Source organism: Kogia breviceps, chromosome 11 (genome assembly GCF_026419965.1).
Source record: "Kogia breviceps isolate mKogBre1 chromosome 11, mKogBre1 haplotype 1, whole genome shotgun sequence".
NCBI lineage: Eukaryota > Metazoa > Chordata > Mammalia > Artiodactyla > Physeteridae > Kogia > Kogia breviceps.
This window is the reverse complement of record NC_081320.1, coordinates 14,894,278-14,917,342: the sequence shown is the minus strand read 5'-3', so window position 1 is coordinate 14,917,342 and position 23,065 is coordinate 14,894,278. Positions and strand designations below refer to the sequence as shown.

Sequence of the window (23,065 nt, the reverse complement as noted above, 5' to 3'; positions counted from 1 at the left end):
CACCCATAAAAATCAGAGAGAGGACTTCAGCTCATTTCCAGAGAAGTGTGAGCATTCCATGAAGACCCTCTGAACCCACAGCCAGCAGAGGTGTAATTACTTGAGAATGGGTTCACGGTTAAGTTCACTGGTCAGCTGTGAATGCTGCTCAGGGAGCAGCAGACAATCACAGAAGACAGAAGTGAGTCCATTCTGGAGAACATATTCTGAAATGGAAAGAAGAGGAGTGTTTTGTGTTTTTGCTTTTTGTGTTTTGAGTTTTTTTAATTGAAATGTAGTTGATTTACAATGTTGTGTTAGTTTCAGGTGTATAGCAAAGTGATTCAGTTATATGTATATATATATATATAGTCTTTTTGATATTCTTTTCCATTACGGTTTATTACAGGATATTGAATATAGTTCCCTGTGCTAGCCACTAGGACCTTGTTGTTTATCTATTTTATATATAGTAGTTTGTATCTGCTAATCCCAAACACCTAATTTATCTCTCCCCCAGAAGAGTTTTTTCTTTAATTAATTTTTACTGGAATATGGTTGCTTTACAATGTTGTGTTAGCCTCCACTGCACAACAAAATGAATCAGCCATATGCATACATACAGCCCTCCCTTTTGGACTTCCCTCCCATTTAGGTTACCACAGTGCATTAGGTAGAGTTCCCTGTGCTGTACAGTATGTTCCCATCAGTTGTCTATTTTATACGTAGTATCAATAATGTATATGTGTCAATCCTAGTCTCCCAATTCCTCCTTCCCCCCACTCTTTCTCCCTTGGTATCCATACATTTGTTCTCTACGTCTATGTCTCTTTTTCTGCTTTGCAAATAAGATCATCTATACCATTTTTCTAGATTCCACACATATGCGTTATTATATGATAACTGCTTTTCTCTTTCTGACTTACTTCACTCTGTATGACACTCTCTAGTTCCATCCACATCTCTACAAATGACCCAATTTCATTCCTTTTTATGGCTGAGTAATATTCCATTGTATATATGTACCACATCTAGAAAAGAAGAGTTTTAACATCCACATGTCCTTGTACTGTAATTTGGTTTTCTACTTATTATTAGAAAAAGTTATCATCAGATCTGGAGTATATGAAAGATAAATTTTGGTAAAAAAAAAAAATCTAACCCTCTCATATTACATTTCTGGTTCTAGGCCATCTTAAGTGGCTTCTTAAATGACTTCCCACCAGCAGTAAAACAAAGTGCATCCAACATTGTGGAAGCCTCAGTTGAGATCTATAACAGGATGAGTGTGGATCTTCTGCCGACACCAGCCAAGTCTCATTATGTCTTTAACTTGAGGGATTTATCCAAATGTGTGCAAGGTAGTGTATGGAACCTTCATTCTCTGCCCTGCACCCTCCTTCCATTTCCATTCACCCCCAGATCTCTCAGTAGAAGTGTGTGTACATGGGTGTCTGAGACTTGCCTGGAAATCCCATTACAATTCCCTGTTCAAGTCACCCTCCACCCCCACCCCAGACTGGCTACTTCACAGCTTTCCTCAAACCACCCTCCCATTTCTCACTCCCAGCTGGTGGCTTGTCTTCTATTTCACTGAAAAAAAATAGAAACAATCAAACCAGAAGGGCCTCCTCTTCCAGATCTCCCAGACAACCTGCATCTGCCTTCCCTCCCACTGCAGTGGTTCAGCTGTCCCTGCCCCTAACATGTGCCAATAGTACCCCCCACCCCAGTACTGAATCACATCCCCTCCTGCCGACTCAAGGATTTTGCTCTTATAATTCCCCCTTCTCTTCTGCATTGTCAGTGCTTCCTCTTCTATCAGATCATTCCTAACAGTATAAGACCCTGCTATAATACCTCACAACTTAAAAAATAATTCTCTTTAGTCGCCATATCCCCCTTCTGCTACCCTCCCCATTTTCACTGCTAATGTGTCCCCAGTTTTGCTTTCAAAAAACGAGATCACCATTATTACATGTGTATATCCACTGGGGAACCACCCATTTCTGGTAGTGTGGGGATAAAGTTGGACTTAAGGATTTCCTCATTAATTAAACTACTAGATATTCCACAATTGTAGAATTTTTCTTTTCTCCTTTTCTTAAAAAACAGGTATCCTTCAATGTGATCCAGGAACAATAAGAGAAGAAATGCAGATATTTAGACTTTTTTGCCATGAATGTCAAAGAGTCTTCCATGACCGTTTGATTAATAATGAAGATAAGCACTATTTCCATGCTATTTTGACAGAAATGGCCAGTAAATATCAATCTTTATATCAATCTGTATTTAGCTAGGTTTTTTTGTTTTTTAGTAGAAAAACAATTTGGTTTCTAATCCTAGCCATTAGACTACCAGGGAGACACAATTTGGTTTCTAAAATGAGCAAAATGAATTGTAATCATTCATGAGTAAAAGTTTTTTTCTTCATATATTTATATATGACCCAAATATATAACAATATATGAAATATTATGAAAATCATTTCATTGAAATTCAGGAAGGGTTAATATTCTTAATTCAGTATAGAATTTTAAGTAGAGGAGGGAAACTAGGAAAAAAAATAGCATTTTGTTGGATAAGAAACCAGGATATTTCTAAAGTATTTCTTATTTATTAATATGTATTCAATATCTGTTATTTAATAAAATGTTTACTAATAGTAAATATTCTTAATCTTAAATCTGAGAGATTATCAACCAAACTAAAGTGGTATGGCATTAACACGGCTTTCCCTCAGTTTCATGTGTACCAATTAGGCTTCTAAAAAAAATAACAGGAGTTATTATTCTGTATATCTTATCATTAATATCCTGCATTCAAGCTTATTGATATACTAAGAATTGATTTTATTTTTTGAATAGACAAACATTTTGGAATTGCAATAGGCCTGGAATATTTTTTGACTAGACCCATCATATTTGGAGATTTCATTAAGGTAAGTATGTTGTATTGATGACTACATTTGAAGACTATAAAGCATTTACTATTTTCTACTTCAAGTTCATATTCTGTAAGAGCTTTGCACATGTGAAGATTAGAGATCTAGACCAGGGGTCAGCAAGCTATGGTCCGTAGTCCAAATCTACCCACTGCCCATTTTTGTAAATGAAGTTCTATAGGGACTCAGCCACGGCCCATTTGACTGTGTACTTTTTATATGACTGCTTTCTAATGACTAGGCAGAGTGGAGTAGTAGCAACACAGGCTATACAACCTGCAAAGCCTAAAATATTTACTATATGTGCCTTGAGAGAAAAAGATTGCTGACTTCTGATCTAGTTACATTCATTTTAATAATAGTTTGAATCAGAAACCCATCAGGTATTCGATTTGGAAGGAAGCAAAGAGATTTAGTCTCTTAACTCAGGACTCAAATTCCTTTCCTATAATCCTGTGTAGTTCTTCAGCCTCTGTGCAGAGGTTTCCAGTTATGGGAAGCTAACTAGTTAGCAGTTCTGCCTTCTTCATTTCAGGGTAGCTCTAATTAGTAGAAAATTTTTCCTTGTACTAAGTTCCTTAAGTCTGTCCCCACAATAACATCTACACATAGGCCCTAATTTTACCCTCTAGACCTACCTAGAATAGACTTATTCTAGATGAGTAACATTTTTCTATGTTAGAAGACTTCTGTCGAACCACCCTACCTATGTTGACAGATAGCCGTCTTGTTTTACCAAGTTGACTCTTGTTTGGGTACAACATTCCTACTGTCCCTGAGAGGGCAAGGGCCATGTTTGTTTTGTTGACCCTAAATCCCTAGTTTTCTGCACAGAGCTAAGTATATAGCAGGCTCTCAATCAATGCTGTTTAAACAAATGAATGGACTCATCTTTATATCATACACATACGCAATACCTCACCACCCTGATAACCCCTAACAACTAAAAAAAATACTAAACAATTTATTTGTATGAAATATATCTATTTTTTAAAATTAGTTTTTATTGGAGTATAGTTGCTTTACAATGCTGTGTTAGTTTTTACTGTAAAGCAAAATGAATCAGCTATACATATACATATATCCCCTCTTTTTTGGATTTCCATCCCATTTAGGTCACCACAGTGCATTAAGTAAAGTTCCCTGTGCTATACAGTATGTTCTCATTAGTTGTCTATTTTATACATAGTATCAATAGTGTATTTGTGTCAATCCCAATCTCCCAATTTCTCCCACATGCCCCCCCTTTTCTCCCTTGATATCCATACATTTATTCTCTCTGTCTGTGTCTCTATTTCTGCTTTGCAAATAAGATCTTCTATACCATTTTTCTAGATCCCACATATATGCATTAATATGATATTTGTTTTTCTTTCTGACTTACTTCACTCTGTATGACAGTCTCTAGGTCCATCCACATCTCTACAAATGACCCAATTTTGTTCCTTTTAATAGCTGAGTAATACTCCATTGCATATATGTACCACATCTTTTTTATCCATTCATCTGTCGATGGACATCTAGGTTGCTTCCATGTCCTGGCTATTGTAAATAGTGCTGCAGTGAACATTGTGGTACATGACTCTTTTTGAATTATGGTTTTCTCAGGGTATATGCCCAGTAGTGGGATTGCTGGGTCATATAGTAGTTCTATTTTGAGTTTTTTAAGGAACCTCCATACTGTTCTCCATAGTGGCTGTATCAATGTACATTCCCAGCAACAGTGAATGAGGGTTCCCTTTTCTCCATACCCTCTCTGGCATTTATTGTTTGTAGATTTTTTTATGATGGCCATTCTGACCGGTGTGAGGTGATACCTCATTGTAGTTTCGATTTGCATTTCTCTAATAATTAGTGATGTTGAGCAGCTTTTCCTGTGCCTCTTGGCCATCTGTATGTCTTCTTTGGAGAGATGTCTATTTAGGTCTTCTGCCCATTTTTGGATTGGGTTGTTTGTTTGTTTGATATTGAACTGCATGAGCTGCTTGTATATTTGGGAGATTAATCCTTTGTCAGTTGCTTTATTTGCAAATATTTTCTGCCATTCTGAGGGTTGTCTTTTTGTCTTGTTTATGGTTTCCCTTGCTGTGCAAAAGCTTTTAAGTCTAATTAGGTCCCATTTGTTTATTTTTGTTTTTGTTTCAATATTTTAGGAAGTGGGTCAAAAAAAAGATCTTGCTGCAAAATATGTCTATTTAAATGTATTCTTAAAATCAAAATCCAAAGTTTATTTTCAGGTGGTGTTTATATTTCCTGTGTGTTTCTAACGATATTATTATCAAATGGGGAAATGAAGCAAAGCAAAAAGAGTAGTTGGACTCTTCTTCCATTGCCTGTATGTATTTTAGTCAATGGTTCCAAAAGAAAATGTCCCTAGGGCAGTTGCTATGGCAAAGACAAGAAATTATCAATAGGTCCAAATGGACACTCAGTTGCCTATAGTTTACACCAAATATCATGCTCAATGATTTATTTAATTAAGTGACTGCTGTGTTAAAACTATGTATAGTTCTGGCATGACTTTTTATAACACAGTCTGCCATACATAATTTTCAACAGTTTCGCTTTTCTGATGTCAACAGCTTAAGAGCAGAAGTATGAAACCAGAGTAAGTTAAAGTGAGAAAAAATTTCAAATTATTTCTGAGCTTCTGTGTGAGTTTTATCACGAAGATCATTGAAATTCCAATGTACCACCTGAAGGGGTTGAATTAAATGGATTTGTCAGTTAGCCATGAACATCTGAGTTTCTTTAAACTGATTTCCTTGGTTTTAAAGCCCTGCTAGCATATATAAGCAAATGATTAAATAAAAATACAGATAAAATAATGTTCCCTCCTAAGGTTATGTATATTATATATATTTATATATCAGAATTGATCCAACTTGGTTCTTCTCCAATAAATCATCTTCTAGTTTGGAGCAGATAAGGCTGACCGGATTTATGATGACTTGCCTGATATGGAGAAAATCGCAAATGTTCTACAGGACTATCTTGATGATTATAACCTTATGAACCCCAAAGAAGTAAAGCTGGTGTTCTTCCAGGATGCTATAGAGCATGTTTCAAGGTATAGTGCCATAACGTGCCTAATAATGCATTGATCTAATTTCATTTATATTAAAAGGTAAGGATTAAGTTGTAAAACACTCTTTAAATAGATTGCTAGATGGACAAAGGTCGATTAGCAAATCTTGCTGTAACTTAAAAGGTATTTTTTGATATATTTAAAACATATATGGCATGAACATTTTATGGAATCTCAGATGTCATTTTCTTTGCTAAATATTAATAGATTGTTTTGGTTTTTGAAAATGTCCTATCTCATTCCAAAAACAAGATCTAAAGTTGTTTACAGATACGTACAGTATAACCAGGCTGATTAACGTGCATGCCTAAAGAAATAGGGGGTTTTGCTTTGTTTATAGCAAAACAAGTTGAATGCAAGGATCATAGTTTCTATCTGCGTATGAGTCTGACTCATACCCACTGCAAGTGTCCTTTAAGGGTCATCCCAGACACCTGGGTATCCAGCCTGAATATCTGTAGTCCTTGGGGCATACACAACTTTTTTAAGTGGCTCATGTCCTGTTGAACAGTTCTTAAATTGTAAATATGTGTTAAAAGTGTTGAAATGAGGGGCTTCCCTGGTGGCGCAGTGGTTGAGAATCCGCCTGCCGATGCAGGGGACACGGGTTCGTGCCCCGGTCCGGGAAGATCCCACGTGCCGCGGAACAGCTGGGCCGGTGAGCCATGGCCGCTGAGCCTGCGCGTCCGGAGCCTGTGCTCTGCAACGGGAGAGGCCACAACAGTGAGAGGCCCGCGTACCGCAAAAAAAAAAAAGTGTTGAAATGATATGGTACTATGTAGAGCACAGGGAGCTATATTCAATATCCTGTGACAAACCATAATGGAGAAGAATATATATATATATGTACGTATGTATAACTGAGTCACTTTACTATACAGAAGAAATTAGTACAACATTGTAAATCAGCTATACTTCAATAAAAAAAAAATTTTAATTGATGAAATGACCCTTCAAGAGTAAGTCAAAATCTACTCCCTGTGACTTCTGATATTCATTGCATCCTTTGGAGTGGTAATAATAATAATAATGGCACTGAGTGTGAATGTAAACCATGATATGGAGTATCTCATTTAACTCTGATAACACCTCTGTATGGCTCAATATCATGATCTTTCTAAGTATAAGGCTCAGAGAATGTTCCAGTGGTCTGTTGCTACATAATAATCCACTGTAATACTTAGTAGCTTTATTTTTTCATTATTTCTCATGGCTCCCAGGCATTCTCTCCTGGGATCTCTCATGTAGTTGCAGTCAGACAGCACCTAGAAGACCTGGCCCATCTCTGCCTCCCTGTGGACTCCACTGTCTCTCCAGCAAGGCAACATCAGAGTGCAGGGGCTTCTTACACAGTGATTCAGGGCTCCAAAGGCTTGTGCCCCAAGAGAGAGCCAGGCAGAAGGCACTTCTACCATCCTCTGTCAGTAAAAGCATCATACAGGGCTACCCAGGTTCACAAGACAGAATCAGAGACTCTATCACTTCATAGGGTCAAAGAGCAAGTAGGACCAGAAACATTATTGCAGGCATTTTAGGACAATACCGTGTGCCACAGAGAGATTAAGTGAATTGTCCAAAGCCCTCTAGCTGGTGGGTGATAAGCTGGGGATCATATCCAGTGCTTTGATTCTAACTTCACTGTAGATGCCTCCACCCAAAATGGATCCACTCTTTTTCCTAACAGCCCTCCAAATATTTGAAGATCATGACCAAGTTCTTCTTAGCTTTACCTTCTCCAGGCATAATTATCCCAGACGTTTCACTATTGCCTATTAGCAATTATTTCCAGTTTTCAACATACTGAGCCCTTTATAAATTTTCGATGTTTCACTTAAAATGTGATACCCAGATTTGATATAGTATTCTGTGAAATAAGCAGTGCAAAATGGATTTCCCATGGTCTACGACCATGGCAAGATTTTAATTGCTTTGTTTGGTTCTCTTGTCAACTGTATTTTAGTGTTGGACCTTGTTAAGACTGACAGATCTCCAGGATTTTTTTTTCCATAACCATAAGCAAACCAAGTCTTTTGCCCTTCCTATACTTCTGCTATTTCATTAACTCGAATTCAAGGATTTATGTTCATCACAGCTCAAGTGTTGTAACATACAATAGTTTGTCATTGGGTTGTCAAGATACCACGTGCTTCCCGTCTGTCCCCCTGCCAATATACCCACACGCTAACTCCTAACAACTTTTATTCCCATAGCTCAAGCAAGCCCTAAGCCTGAAAGAAAAAAGAAAAGAAAACAATGGCAGAACTCCGGTCTGAGAAACCTCCTGAAGAATAGACCAGACGATAGGCAAAGTCAGCTTAATTATATTTATAATCTCTCTTACTTTTGTGAAAGGGAATCACCAGGCTACTCAAGGTTTGCTTAAAATATTACAGGAGGAAATTAAAAACCATTTGTAAAATGGGGGAGATTTAGTTTTCCTGCAAAAAAGACCGCTATGTGAATAACTATGTAGACGTGTTCTCTTTTTTCTAGAGAGGAATTTCTACTTGTCATAAGAGCTTTCAAACACCTACTGCTGATTAGCAATCGGAAAGGACTTCCGTTATGAACATGAGTTTTGGGAAAATCACTAAATATTTAGCAATATAGCAGATACTACATTTCCATTTGTTAACATTCTAGGTTCTTGTTTTGTTTTGTTGCATAGGATAACTGAATAAAAGCTTTCCCAACTCAGAAAAAAATTAAAATTTACTTCAGAGCCTGTGCTTTCGAAGAACAGTTTGTACCAAGCCGTTGACCTATTACATACCCACAAAGTTGTCACCGTACCACAAGGATGGTCAAATGGATCTCTCTGTTAAAATAAGTTACTAATTAGGAGAGCCATCTCTTGCCTACTACAGCAGAGAAAATGTAACTTTGGAGGATTCTCAGTGGAGGGAGTTTTTTATCCATTGATATGTAAGTTGACAGAAAAAATAACACTGGGAAGCAGAAAGGACAAGTCATTTGTTTCAAATAATCTCAGATGGAAAAAACAAATTACTATAATGTAAATGAAACAAGGAAAGAGTAACATATAAAGTGCAAGATATTTATGATATGCAATATTTTCATCCACTATAGAGCCCTTGTGCATTATGGGAAAAAAATAACAAAACATTATTACATATCCATTCAGCCTTCAATTTTATACTCTCAGAGGTAGCTGAGGAGATATAAGCAAATGACCTGAAGTGTCGTCTGTTAGATGTGCATTGTGATAGAGATATAGCAGTGGAAATAGTACCTGTGTGTCTTCGTTGTTTCAGGGGAGGAGTTAGCAAAGGATCTGTCGAATGAAAAAAAAAAAAGCACAATGTGAGGGTTATGAGTTAAGTTTTATTTGGGGGGAAATGAGGACTATAGCCCAGAAAACAGCCTCTCAGATAGCTACGAGGAACTGCTCCAGAGAGGTAGAGGAGGAGATGATTTTGGTGAAAGGGGGTACGTGCAGTCAAGCACACATTTTGGCAGAAGGTTGTTGCTAGTCACAAGCAGCAGATGTCTCCATTAATGATTTTAGTGCTTTTCTAGATATAAGAAGATGCAAGAAATTGAGCTCGTAAAATCTCCCGAAAATAGATATCTGAAGACCTGTTCTGCTAGTTTTTCCCAGAGCACAGAGTTCCTCATTCCTGATCTCCACCCTGAACTCCTTTCAGGGTGTGTTGAAGGTCACAGACTGCAGTGGTTAGTGACTTCATTCTTATAGAACCAGGTGGCAAGCGACAGTTTTTAGTTGGCAGGTCCTAGGGAAAGGAGCTACAACCTTCTTTCATAAAGGGCCAGATGGTAAATATTTTAGACTCTGCTGCAGACCCGGTCACAACTACTCAACTCTGCCATTGTAACACAAAAGCAGCCACCGCCACTCAGTGAATAAATGAGCACAGCTGTGCTCAAATAAAACTTCATTTATGGACACTCATGTTGGAATGTCAATGTGATAATGTCACATATCATAAAATATTACTCTTTTGATTTTTTTTTTGTCAACCATTTAAAAATCTAAGCACCACTCTTAGCTCACAGGCCATAAAAATTTTTTTTTAATTTTTTTGAAAAACCAATCTTTGGGTAAGTTTCGGCCCATAGGCCATCTTTTGCTCACTCCTGTTCTAGACAAAACAGTGTTATCAAGGCTTTCTAGGCAGTGAAACAGCACACTCACCGTAAGGGCAGGAGAGAGTGTGAAGCTGTAGAAGACCAATCTGAAAGTCTGATACTTATTTCAGAAGATCCTGAATAATAACCTAGGAGTCTGTGCTTTGTCCCAGAGGAGCATTTTCAAATCAGTCCTTGTAGGCTTCCCCATCCTAAGCTCACGCTACGCAGCTCCTATGCCCTGCCACCAAATATGATGGCGCCTAAGAACTATTTAACCACTGTCATCTAATTCACAGTTTTTAAGGTCTTTAGAAGTTGATTACTTCAGTATAGGTGATTTGGTGATAGTGTACTGAATTTCAGAGATAGTTAGAATGAGAAATCACGTTTATTTCCTTTTTTCATAAATGTAATTTTACTTATAAAAATGCCTATTACCAAGATCTTTTTAATGATAGAACTACTGCATAAAGAAGACATCTTTATATTTCCTACAAGGGAGAAATAGATCTACTTTGTTTTCTTTAAAAAAAAATAGTGTTTATTTTTCTGATTGTATACTAAATACACTTATTACAGAAAATTTACAAAAACGTTCGTAATTCCACCTCCTCACCTAGAGACAGTCACTTAAAATTGTATGGTGCTTTCAAATATATTTATAAGCATATATGATTTTTTTACAAAATTCGATTATGGCACATAGAATTAAACATTATGCCTTTAACACATTTCATTTGCCTCCACAAGCCTATATAATTAAATATTATTTTAAAGCATGGCTTTAACAACCACATTTATGCCATCCTAACTTATTTTCTAACTTATTTTAATGCAACCTCCTTTTTGTTTCATGGATTCTCTCTCTCTCTCATGATCTGAAAGGATTCTATTTGCAGCTAGCACTAAGGTTTGTTTTTTAATATTGTCAATATGATAACAAAACCATGAAAAGAACTAAATATCCATCAGTAGGGAACCAGTTAAATAAATTATGGTGTATCTATTGCTGAATTCACTAGCATGAGAATGTCCATAAAGCATTATTTAGCAAAACAGTCACAAAACAAAATGTGGTATAGAGTTTAATTCCATTTTTGTAAACACACACATACAAGTCAACAGACATAAATTTATTTATGAAGCACCTGCTGTGTGCTACACACTGCTCCCATAGAGAGCAGGACAGCATCCAGGACCTCTTGATCGAGCTTACAAGTGGTAAAGTGTTAGCAATGGTTTTTTCCCATCAGTTACAATGATCATGTTTTTCTTTCTTAATTAAAAAAGTAATAAAGCCATTATCCTTTTCAAATATTTGAACTTTGTTTTTTCCAATTATTGGCATCATGAATTAAAAATAGAGAAGATAGATGACAGATACCTTCCTATTAAAAAAGAGAGAGAGAGATTGAGAGAAATTAAACCTGCTTTTACATTTCTCTCATGATTTCTTAGTTTCTGATGACCCAATCTGAGATTTTAGGTGATAATTTTTTAAAAAGAAATTTTTTACATTTGCATCTTCTTTTTAAGGTGAGTTTATTGACATTATCATTACCTTTTTTTATATATAGATTTATTTATTTTTGGCTGCATTGGGTCTTCGTTGCTTCACACGGGCTTATTCTCTAGTTGCGGTGAGTGGAGCCACTCTTTGTTGCGGTGCGCGGGCTTCTCACTGCGGTGGCCTCTCCCGCTGCCGAGCACGGGCTCCAGGCACGCGGCCTTCAGTAGTTGTGGCACATGGGCTCAGTAGTTGTGGCTCGCGGGCTCTAGAGTGCAGGGTCAGTAGCTGTGGCACACAGGCTTCATTGCTCCGCAGCATGTGGGATCTTCCCAGACCAGGTCTCAAACCCGTGTCCCCTGCATTGGCAGGCAGATTCTTAACCCCTGCGCCACCAGGGAAGCCCTACCATTACCTTTTTATCTTAACAACAATATATGAACTTGACTCTCATACAAACTGCTCACTTTTATACTGACATCCCTTCCCCCTTTTTCTTGAGTTTCTGAATTTTATTTATACTTCTCTATATACCTTCAAGGACTCTTTTAGGAAGGATTTGCAGGTGGTTTACTCTCTGAGAAATAACATGATAGTTTTCCCTCTTAACCACTGTGGAATCTCATCTTGTAAAAGAGAGGCCTGAGGCCAGCCTAAAATTATTTGTCCCTTTGGGAGTAATCTATTATATCTATTTTTCAGATGCTCACAAATTTTCAATTTTGTCTAAAATATAGATTTCTCTTTCATACTTTGATTCACATATGCATGCATGCATACATTCACGTATACACACACACACACACACACACACACACACACACATAGTTCATTTTATATTTATATATCTCCTAGAAAACATTTAGTGTTTTGTTTGTCTTCTTTGACTTTCTTTCCTGACACTCAATGACTTCCTCAGATCTAGGGGCTCAGCTCTGGGGGTTTCTTCTATTATTTCAGCTCTATCCCCTCTTATTTCTCCTACAATTCCTATTGTGTGGCCTCTGGGATTCAATTTGTTTCTACTGTTTACCTTCCATTTTCTCTCTTGTCATTTTTAATATCATTATCTTCTTTTCTCTGAGGTCTGGCTAAATTCCTTGAGTTTGCCTTCTACTTCACCTATTCAATTTTCCACGGTATCCTATTTGTGAGGCCCATCTTCCACTGAGGTTTTCAATTTGGTAGTCAGACTTTCCATCAACAATCAATTTTTCCTACACTTGGATTTTTTTCCCCTTTCTGAGTGCTCACTCTAGTATCATGATTGCAATTTTTAAAAAACTTCTTATTGTTAACATGAATCAGAAATTTTCTAAAATTTTGTTGATATAATAAATCCACTTCAGATTATTCCTGTTACTGTTTTCTGAGCCACAGTCTCCTCTCCTACATTCAGCGATTTTTCTCTTGCTCATCCTTAGAAATAGAGACCTGCTTGCCCATATAATGGTTAATATAAGTAGTGGCCTAGAGCAGCCAGGCTCCCTAACAAAGTCTTCCACACTTTGAAGAAGGGAGAAGAGATTTTACCTTACTTAATTTACGTGACCAAGACCAACAGCCTATAGGAAATACGGGAGAGATGGACATAAGGAAACCAGTGGTGCTTTTCTCCCAACCGTGAACCTCAGATATACCCTGCTCTTCCCTGTGGCCTTTGGTTGGGGGATGACCCTCCAGAGTCCACCAGCCTTCCACAATGGGGCAGGCCCTCTGAGCAGAAGCCTTGTCTGTACACTTGAAATAAACCTTTGTCTGCTTTGTCTCCTGTAGGATCGCCCGCATGATTCGTCAGGAAAGAGGCAACGCCCTGCTGGTTGGAGTGGGAGGCACAGGAAAGCAGTCTCTTACAAGACTTGCAGCTCACATATGTGGTTACAAATGTTTGCAGATTGAATTGAGCCGGGGGTACAATTATGACTCTTTTCATGAAGACCTGAGGAAGCTGTACAAACTGGCTGGTGTAGAAGACAGGAATATGGTTTTCCTCTTCACAGACACCCAGGTACATATCTAAATAGCCAAAGAGCAAGAACAGGAAAAGGACAAGTGTTAACAATCACGTGTGTGTGCTTCAAATCGTTTTTAGGATGTAGTTCAGGGAATCATTCCCTTTAAAGTTCTTGGGCCTTATGAAAGACTTTTACGATACATTTTTACTTCTTTTACCAACTATTGCTTCCCCCTTTAAATTCTAAGTAAGTAAATGTGATCAGAGGTTAAGAGGACGAGAAAGGACTTAACTTTTCTTGGAGGGAAAGGGCATAGAAAACAAAGGTAATAAACTATTCCTGTAGAAACAAATATAAGAAAGTAATTCCCTAAGTGAAATAAATTAGGGAAACATGCTTTACTCAAGCAAAGGAAAAAACAATGGATATGTTTTGGTTAAATTAAATTTAAAATTAAAATAAGATTACATCTATGTCTACAACAAATTTAACTGGTCCTGAATTTATTCCATAAAAGAGGATTGTCTACAGTGATTACACTTTTAATGTTAGGGAAAGTAAATGTTTATAGAAATCAGCCAAGGAATAAAAAAGTCATAAATCTGATGCATAAATACTTTAAACTCCATTTTAATTTTGAAAACACTATAAAAAGACTAAGTACGAATAAAGTGGGAAAAATGTTTTTAACATCTGTGACAAGCAGTGACCTTATATCTGAGTATGTAAATATTTCTTACAAATGAGAAAAGACCCGCAGATGAGTGTGTGGCCACTGTGGCCTAAGCCGAAGTCACATAACCTCCTCACACCGCATGCCCCCAAATTCAGTGCCCTGCCCCAGTAGACCTGGCGTCTAGTGCCCCAGCATGCCCACACCCACCTCTGAAAGTCTCCCTTACCGAAGTCAGCCCATAAAGTCTGGAAGAGGTAACTGCTTCTTCAAATGGGCAGACATCTACGTAAGTCTACAGGGATCGTGAAGAATCAGGGAAACATGACTCCACAGCAAACCTCCAATAACCGGCCCCAAGAACTGGAGTTCCACAAATTGCCCCACAAATAATTCAAAATAATTTTTCTAAGGATGCTCAGAGAGCTACAAGAGAACACAGAAACAATTTCGTGACATCAGGAATATAATGCAAGAACAAAGTGACAGCAAGTGACATCACCCAGATGGTGACATAGGTCAGTCCCGACTTTGCTCCCCCTCACAGGAACACCTAACAATTATTCACGGACGAGACACGGAGAAAATCTTAGAACCTGGCAGGTGAGGCTGAAGCACACCCCTGCACCACAGAGACCAAGAAAGTCCACGTTAGAAGGGTAAGAGGAGCAATGACACACTGACCACGTTGCCCTCCTCCCAGGCCAGCACAGCACCACATCAAGAGGTCTCCTCTGAGCCTGGGGTCTCTCCAGTGGGAAGAAAGAGCGCAGGGTAGCCAGCTCCCGCAGTGTTCTGGGTAGCATCTTGGGAGTTTCACTCCAGTCTCGCATCACAGGGATGGTGGAGGACTCTGCAGCGCTTGACCTCTGGGAATCTGACTGTGACGGAGAAGGCGTGAGGATGTAACAACCAGCACTCAGATCATGACAAACCAAGTTCTTACCCACCGCGCCCAAGTAGTGGTCCAAGCCAGCAGCTTTGCTCATCTGCAGAGCCAGTCTGACCAGGGAACTCAGCGGGGTGCAGGTCTGCCTGATTCGAGGTCCTCAAATGAAGAGCCTTGCCAGCCCTGGAGCCTGGTCCCGTCCCCCCACTTACCCAGTCATACCCTACTCACTGCTGAGTGTAGCTCCTGGCCCCGCCCAACCAGAAAGCCTGGCCAGAACACCTGGAAAACTGTGTAGCCCAGCAACACTCAAGAGGAGAGTATGGCAGACAGAGTAGATGGCCCACAGGGCAAAGCCAATGGAGTGGCACTGTCCAGCCACGGAACTTGGGGTGCAGATCAGCTTGAGTCCAGACCACAAACAAAGAGCCTTTACAGCCTTGGAGCCAGTTTCCTGCTCCTCCCACGCAAGGCAGCTAATTCATAGTCCCATCCACTGCTTAGTTCCCAGCTCCTCCGAGCAGAAAGCTTGACCAGAAACACCTAGGAAGATGTTTGGAACCAGCTCTCCTTCTCCACCTCAGCAAGGGAGCTAATTCATAACGGTGCCCAATGATGAGTGTACCTCCCTGCCACACCCCACCCCACCAGACCACAGAAAGCTTTTTTGCGCTTGGAGCCCACTCTCCCACTCTGCCAGGGCAGGGAAGCTAATTCATAGCCCCACCTACCGCTAAGTATAGTGCCCAGTCCCAACAGTCTAGGAAACCTGATAAGAGAACCCAGGCAATCACAGAGCTCATCCTATCACCTTGCTCATTTAAAACCAAGTCAGAAGTCCTGTCCAACTGTTCTCAGCCATTTGCATCACCCATGACCTCAGAGCTCAGGCATTATCCCTACCTAAAATAGACATTGATAGCAAGTCCCACCTGCTCAAAGATATTACCAGTTGATATGTCCAGAAACCCAAACTGAGCTGACTGGTGAAGAACAATCTCTGCCAAAGTGAACCATTAAAGTCTGGAAGAGAAGACCACTTACTCAAATGTGCAGATGACAATGTAAGGAATCAAGGATCATGGACAATCAGGTAAACATGATACCACCAAAGGAAACTAATAAAGCCCCAATAACTGACCCTAAAGGAGGGAAGATCTGTGAATTGTCAGACAGATATTCAGAATAATCCTCTTAAAAAAGTTTAGTGCACTACAAAAACACACAGATGGGCAACTAAATGAAATTAGGAAAACAATGCATAAACAAATGAGAAGTTCAACAGAGAAATAGAAACAATTTTTTAAAAAACCAAACAGAAATCTTAGAGCTGAAAAATACAATGACTGAACTGGGGAATTCAATAGAGAGCTTCAAAAGGATTCAACCATGTGGAAGAAAAAATCAGTGACCTAGAAGACAGGACATTTAAAATTATCCAGTCAGAAGCATAAAAAGAAAGAAAAAGCGTGAAGAAAACCTATGGGACTGATGGGACACAATCAAAACAAACAATATCCACATTGTGGGAATTTCAGAAGAGAAAGAGAAATGGACAGAAAGTATATATTGTATACGGTATGAGAAAGTAGTCCAATTCTTTATGGATGTAGCTGTCTAGTTTTCCCAGCTCTATTTATTGAAGAGATTGTCTTTTCCCCATTGTATATTCTTACCTCCTTCATTGTAGATTAATTGCCCATAGAAGTGTGTGTTTTATTTCTGTTCCATTGATCTATGCGTCTGTTTTTGTTCCAATGCCATACTGTTTGAATACTGTAGCTTTCTAGTACAGTTTGACCTCAGGGAGCATGATACCTCCAGCCTTGTTCCTCTTTCTCAAGATGAGTTTGCCTATTCAGGATCTTTTGTATTTTCACAGAAATTTTAGAAACAAGCTCTGTTTGGTTCTTCTTTATATCTTCTCTTTGTTAGACTTCTTACTGTGTTCATCCAGTCTTCTCTCTAGTTCATGAGGATCTTTATGGTCATTACCTTGAACTCTTTATCAGGTAGATTACTTATCTCCACTTTGCTTAGTTCTTCTGAGGTTTTATCTTGTTCCTTCATTTGGAACATATTCCTCTGTTGCCTCATTTTGCCTAATTCTCTGTTTATATTTCTATGCATTAAGTAGGTCAGAAATCTTAGAGTTGAAAAATACAATGATATCAACTCTCATTGATAGTTGCTCTGTAAATAGTTGTAATTTTGGTGTGCCGTGGGAGGAGGTAAGCTCAGGGTCATCTTACTTTAACATCGTGACCACTCCCCCAGGGTCATCTTCTCTTAAAGATAAATTAACTCAATGTGAATTTTAGATCATATATTTGCTTTGTAATATACAGTCAGTAAATGTAAAATGTTTGAATAAGGTATAATGACCACTCTGCTTTCTTCTACAGATTGTAGTAGAAGAGTTTCTAGAAGATATAAATAACATCCTGAACTCAGGTGAAGTGCCTAATTTATTTGAAAAGGATGAACTGGAGCAGGTTTTAGCAGCCACCAGACCAAGAGTGAAAGAAGTAGGAATTTCTGCAGGGAATAGAGATGAGGTAGGACATGTCAGAATGGTTAAGAATGTTTTGGAAAACAAAAAGTTGTCTTAGCCTTTTTCCAGTGGCCCACAAATCCCCTTAAGCAGTCCATGGATAGAATTTTTTCAATATAATTTGTTTCCTTTGTAATCCTATGTATTTTATTTCCTACATTTAAAGCATTGGTTCATCAGACTTCCAGAAACTGTTGTGGAAAGCAGAAAACAGAAACCCTACTACCCCATGGAGATCATAGATCTGTCCAAACTGGAAATCTTCTCTTACCCTTCTTAAACACAAATTTATTTCACACACACCCAATGCCCTGCCTAAGGAGTTCAGTAATTTTGACTGCCTTTCCTATCGGCAAGATTATGAAATGCATTCTCTCTCTCTCAGCCTCTCTCTCTCTCTCTCTCTCTCTCTCTCTCACACACACACACACACACACACACACACACACACACACCACACACAACACAGCTGCTGTCCACATCCATTTCTCCAGCACCATGCTACACTCTGTAAGCCGCTATTTGTCTAACCCAGGCCTTTCTCTTCTTTCTGCACCTTATCTAACTTTTTGGGCCAGTCTTTCTCATATCATTTCTTCTGTGTCCTTTCATGAGAATTCCTTCCACTGCTAGGTCAGGACTTATAGGTACAGACAACCAATGTAAGCAGAAACAGCTTAATTCGAGGGACACAACCATTGGAAAGGCTAAAGAAAGGGATTCCAGGCTGAATTCCTTGGAATGATTATGAAATGACACTGTAGAAGTCAACAGTCAAGGACACTGCTGCCTCTGCCACAACCATTCTGCTGATTCAGGAAACCTCTAACCAATCAGTGTGCTACTGCTTCAGCTGCCAGCTCCAAAGCCATGTGTCCCCCACCATGTTGGGAGCAGCTGAAGTAAGGAGCCACATCCAGAGATAGTGACCCCAGGTCCATGCCATTTCTGCCAGGCTCTGCACCTGCAAAAATAGTTGCCCTGTACCCTGTCTCTTTCTCCCAATGGTCTCCTATCCCAAAGCAAAGCCTTGTGTGAATATCTCTTTCCACTTTATTCAAGGGGTCTCCTTAAATCCACTGATGAAGAGGACCTACATCACATCCCAAACCCAGGTTACAACAGAGTCTGCAGAATGTCATTTAATCTTTCCAGTCTGCATGAGAAAAAAGGGGTTGGAATGGGATGTTAAAACAATTCACACATCCACTATGCTAACATTTTTTTAATTTGATATTCATAGAGTCAGATGCATTAGCTAACACTTATTTTCATTGTTGGTTCAGCCTTATTCTAAATTGAAAATGTCTTTCTTTTTGTCAGGTGTTTCAATACTTTATCAGCAGAGTCCGTCAGAAGCTGCACATTGTTCTCTGCATGAGCCCCGTTGGGGAAGCCTTTCGGTCACGATGCCGGATGTTTCCATCCCTTGTGAACTGCTGCACCATTGATTGGTTTGTCCAGGTCGGTGACATCACAGGATATCTCTTTGAGAAGTAGAACTTGCTTGATTTTGTTTTTTTTTAATGAAGTATAATTGATTTACAATGTTTCAGGTGTACAGCAAAGTGATTCAGTTACATATATATATTCAATTGTATATATATGTGTGTATATATATGTTTCAGATTATTTTCCATTGTAGGTTATTAAAAGATATTGAATACAGTTCCCAGTGCTATACAGTAGGAACTTGTTGCTTATCTATTTTATATATAATAGTGTGTATCTATTACTCCCAAATTTCCAATTTATCCCTCCCCCCACCTTTCCCCTTTGATAACCATAAGTTTGTTTTCTATGTCTGTGAGTCTATTTGTTTGTAAATAAGTTCATTTGTATCATTTTTAGATTCCACATATAAGTAATAACATATATTTGTCTTTCTCTGTCTGACTTCACTTAGTATGATAATCTCTAGATCCATCCACATTGCTGCAAATGGCATTATTTCATTCTTTTTTATGGCTGAGTAATACTCCACTATATATATATATATATATGCACATTACATCTTCTTTATGCATTCATCTGTCAGTGGACATTTAGGTCTCTCTTCCATGTCTTGGCTATGATAAATAGTGTTGCTATGAACATAGGGGTGCCTGTGTCTTTTTGAATTAGAGTTTTTGTCTTTTCCGGGTATATGTCTGAACTTGCTTGATTTTAAAGTGGTAAAACATTGTCCAATAACTCCTCAAGGGTACTTACATTGGCTTCAAAACCCACTAGGAATTTATTCATGTGCAAGGGATGACACTGACAATCATTGAACAAAGGCAGAATAGAATTTATAAAGAAGAGAAGACTATTAAATTTACCAGTGTAGAGTTTCCAGTGATCTTGACAAGAGCTGTTCTGGTGGAGTGATGGAGTAGAAGGTTCAAGAGAGAAGAAAGGAGGGGAATCAGAGACAACTCTTTCAAGGAGTTTTGAAACTCCTTCCACAAAGGAACACTAAGAGATGGTATGTGAGGTCAAGAGAGAAGTATTTTTTTAAGTGGAGAACACAAACAACACACATGTGTGCTGATGGAAATGATTCAGAAAAGAGAATTATATTGATGGTGCAGCAGACAGAGTTAGGCATTGTTGGACCAGTGTCACTGAAGAGGCAAGAAGGGATGTGATGGAGTCACCAGTGAAGCGGCTGATGTGGGCAGGGAGCACGCACAGCTCACCCCAGAGTGTAAGCCCACAGATGCAAGTAGAGGGGAAGATGTGGGGGTGAAAATTCATTGACGTTCTTTTTGCATTGCTTCTATTTTTTTTTTTTTTTTTTTTTTTTTTAGTGATGTGGGGAGCAAGGTCATGAGCTGAGAATGAAGAGGAAAGAGGAAGTGTTAGCAGTCTGAGGAAGTAACATAGGGTGCAAAATACTCAGGAGGATACAGAAGTGAAGGATGAGACAATGTAGAAGCATTCTGGGCTGAGCTAAGAACCCACTTGAGCTAGTTGCCATGAATTGACAGTGAGGCCAGTCAGCACAGCTGTGGGGGGTTTTCTCCAGCTGTGATACCTGCACAGTTGTAGGTGTGGGGTAACAGAGAGTTGCACTTGACTGAGCAAAGAGACAAGAGAGGAGCAAAGGAGTTGAGGTGAACAGGACAGCGATTATAACCATGAACCTGACACTCAAACTGTATAATATACAGAGAGAGGGCATGAGGTCCTCATGATGGATGTGATCTTATTCATGCAGTTATGCTAAAAACACCCACATTTATTCAATCAAATAGTTTTTGAACAACTTCTGTGTACCGGACACTGTGCTGGGGTCAGCAAATGCAGACCCAGGACCTCCCTCAAATGAGCACAGCCCTTCAATTCATGAAACATCATGGACACGAGTAGGAGTTAACAAGGTGAAAGGGGAGACAAGGTGAAAAAGACTTTCAGAGAAATGCATTTTTCTTCATAGTTAAACGGTGTATTATGGAAATGAGCAACGGACTTTCCAAATCATATCTTTATTTACAGTGGCCCAGAGAAGCACTTCTTTCTGTATCAAAGACGTTTTTCTCAAATGTTGATGCTGTAAATGAAGAACTGAAAGAAAAGCTCTCCCTCATGTGCGTGAATGTCCACTTGAGTGTCTCCAGTATGGCGGAACTCTATTACACAGAGCTCCGGAGACGGTACTACACAACGCCCACCTCCTACTTGGAACTCATCAATCTCTACCTGTCTATGCTGAGTGAAAAAAAGAAGCAGTTGGTTTCAGTAAGTTTAATATTATTAATTTTTAAAAACCTTCTTTTTTTGCTTGGACTCAAAACTTTTGCCAGAATGAGTGGAAGATTGATGTTCCATCTTGCCTGCCGGACCTCTCTCCATCCCATACATGCCCTTGAAAACCTACAATATGACCAAAAAGTGTCTCATGCTGTCAGTCCAAAGGCCTTCCCCTTCCTTGATATTTAGATTTTGTCTTCTATCATTTACATAAGGGTCCTTGACTCAGGAGCATGATATGGACATTGCAACAGAATTAAAGTTAAGCAGAGAACTAGTCACATCTGCAGTGTTTAGTAAGAAGGAGAACTTTTTGTTAAATAATAAGAGATGGGGGTTTGGTGGTCTAAAGTGTCAGTGGTTCCCATTAAGTGCAAGGACTTCGGTGTCAGGCAGACCAGGTAGCACCTCTGCTCTACCTCTTTCTTCCTGTACAACCTTGAGCATGTTTTGTAACTGTTCCAATCTTAGTAGAAAATAAGGTTTTAAAAAAATATGTATCTACCTCTTGGATTGTTGTAGAATTTAAATAAGATATGATTTGTGAAGTGCTTAGAATATGACCTAACACATATGAGATGCTCAGAAAATAGTAGGTGATGATGTTATGTTAATAGCCTGATGATGTCATCATCATCATCAGGCTATTAACATGACCTAAAATTTTCAATATTTTAAACAGTAAAAATGGAAGCATTTACCATTGAGATATTTTAAATGTTTTTCAGAGGATTTTTACCTGGTAAATGTATGCCTAGTAAAATAACGTGACACATATTTTTGAAACATACCAATTTGAACCACGTTTTCTGTCTCACCCTCCAAAAACAGTTATCCCGAGGTGCCTTCTTTACCAGATACCACTCCTTTGATCCTAGTCAAGAATTTCCTACCACCGGGGAGTAAGGTTCAGATCAGTAACTAGGGCTAAGTACCCAAGACACTATCTCCAGGGGGTCTCAGCCCTGCTGATCCACCCTGAGGAAACAAGCTCCCAGAGCTGTGACCTCCAGGAGTTTCTATTTGAACTTGTCCCTCATTCATTCAACATGCTACCAAGCTACCACAGGGAATAAAAATAATACAGTGTGCGCCTTCAGTGACGTCCTACTCCTGCGGCCAGGGGGCATGGATCCAAACCCACTGTGGTGAATATCAGGGCCATTTCCTAGAGTTCTGTTACCTGAAGCTTTCTGTACATTCACAGTGTTAAGTATTACAAACTGATTCACCAATTCTGCAGATGTGAAATTCTAGTACATGAGTAAGAGATGCCAGTAAACTTATACTACTCATCATAATAGATATTTTCCTTGTCATCTAGGCATGTGAACGGGTAAAGAATGGTCTCACCAAGCTATTAGAAACAAATGAACTAGTAGATAAAATGAAATTAGATCTTTCAGCTTTAGAACCTGTCCTTTTAACAAAATCACAAGATGTTGAAGCCCTGATGGACAAACTGGCAGTGGATCAAGAAAATGCTGATCAGGTATGCAGCATCACCCAACAGTGGGTGAGAAGGCTTTGACCACCAACTGATCCCTTATATACAATGACAAATGATTGGATTTTTAAATACGTTATTAAAATTATTAACTGATAGATCACTTTAGCCGTGCTTTTAA

At 38.9% G+C, this 23,065-nt stretch overlaps 1 protein-coding gene across 1 annotated transcript in view; it reads left to right on the top strand.

The window, feature by feature from the left end:
• The window catches only part of DNAH6 (dynein axonemal heavy chain 6), a 297,300-nt gene that overhangs the window by 173,255 nt on the left and 100,980 nt on the right, over positions 1-23,065 (top strand). The window contains exons 42-50 of the mRNA XM_059078614.2: positions 1,169-1,340; positions 2,095-2,241; positions 2,847-2,920; positions 5,839-5,993; positions 13,408-13,639; positions 17,554-17,706; positions 19,026-19,166; positions 21,183-21,425; positions 22,762-22,929. Of these exons, the coding sequence (XP_058934597.1) occupies positions 1,169-1,340; positions 2,095-2,241; positions 2,847-2,920; positions 5,839-5,993; positions 13,408-13,639; positions 17,554-17,706; positions 19,026-19,166; positions 21,183-21,425; positions 22,762-22,929 (1,485 nt within the window). The remainder of the gene's footprint in view (positions 1-1,168; positions 1,341-2,094; positions 2,242-2,846; positions 2,921-5,838; positions 5,994-13,407; positions 13,640-17,553; positions 17,707-19,025; positions 19,167-21,182; positions 21,426-22,761; positions 22,930-23,065) is intronic.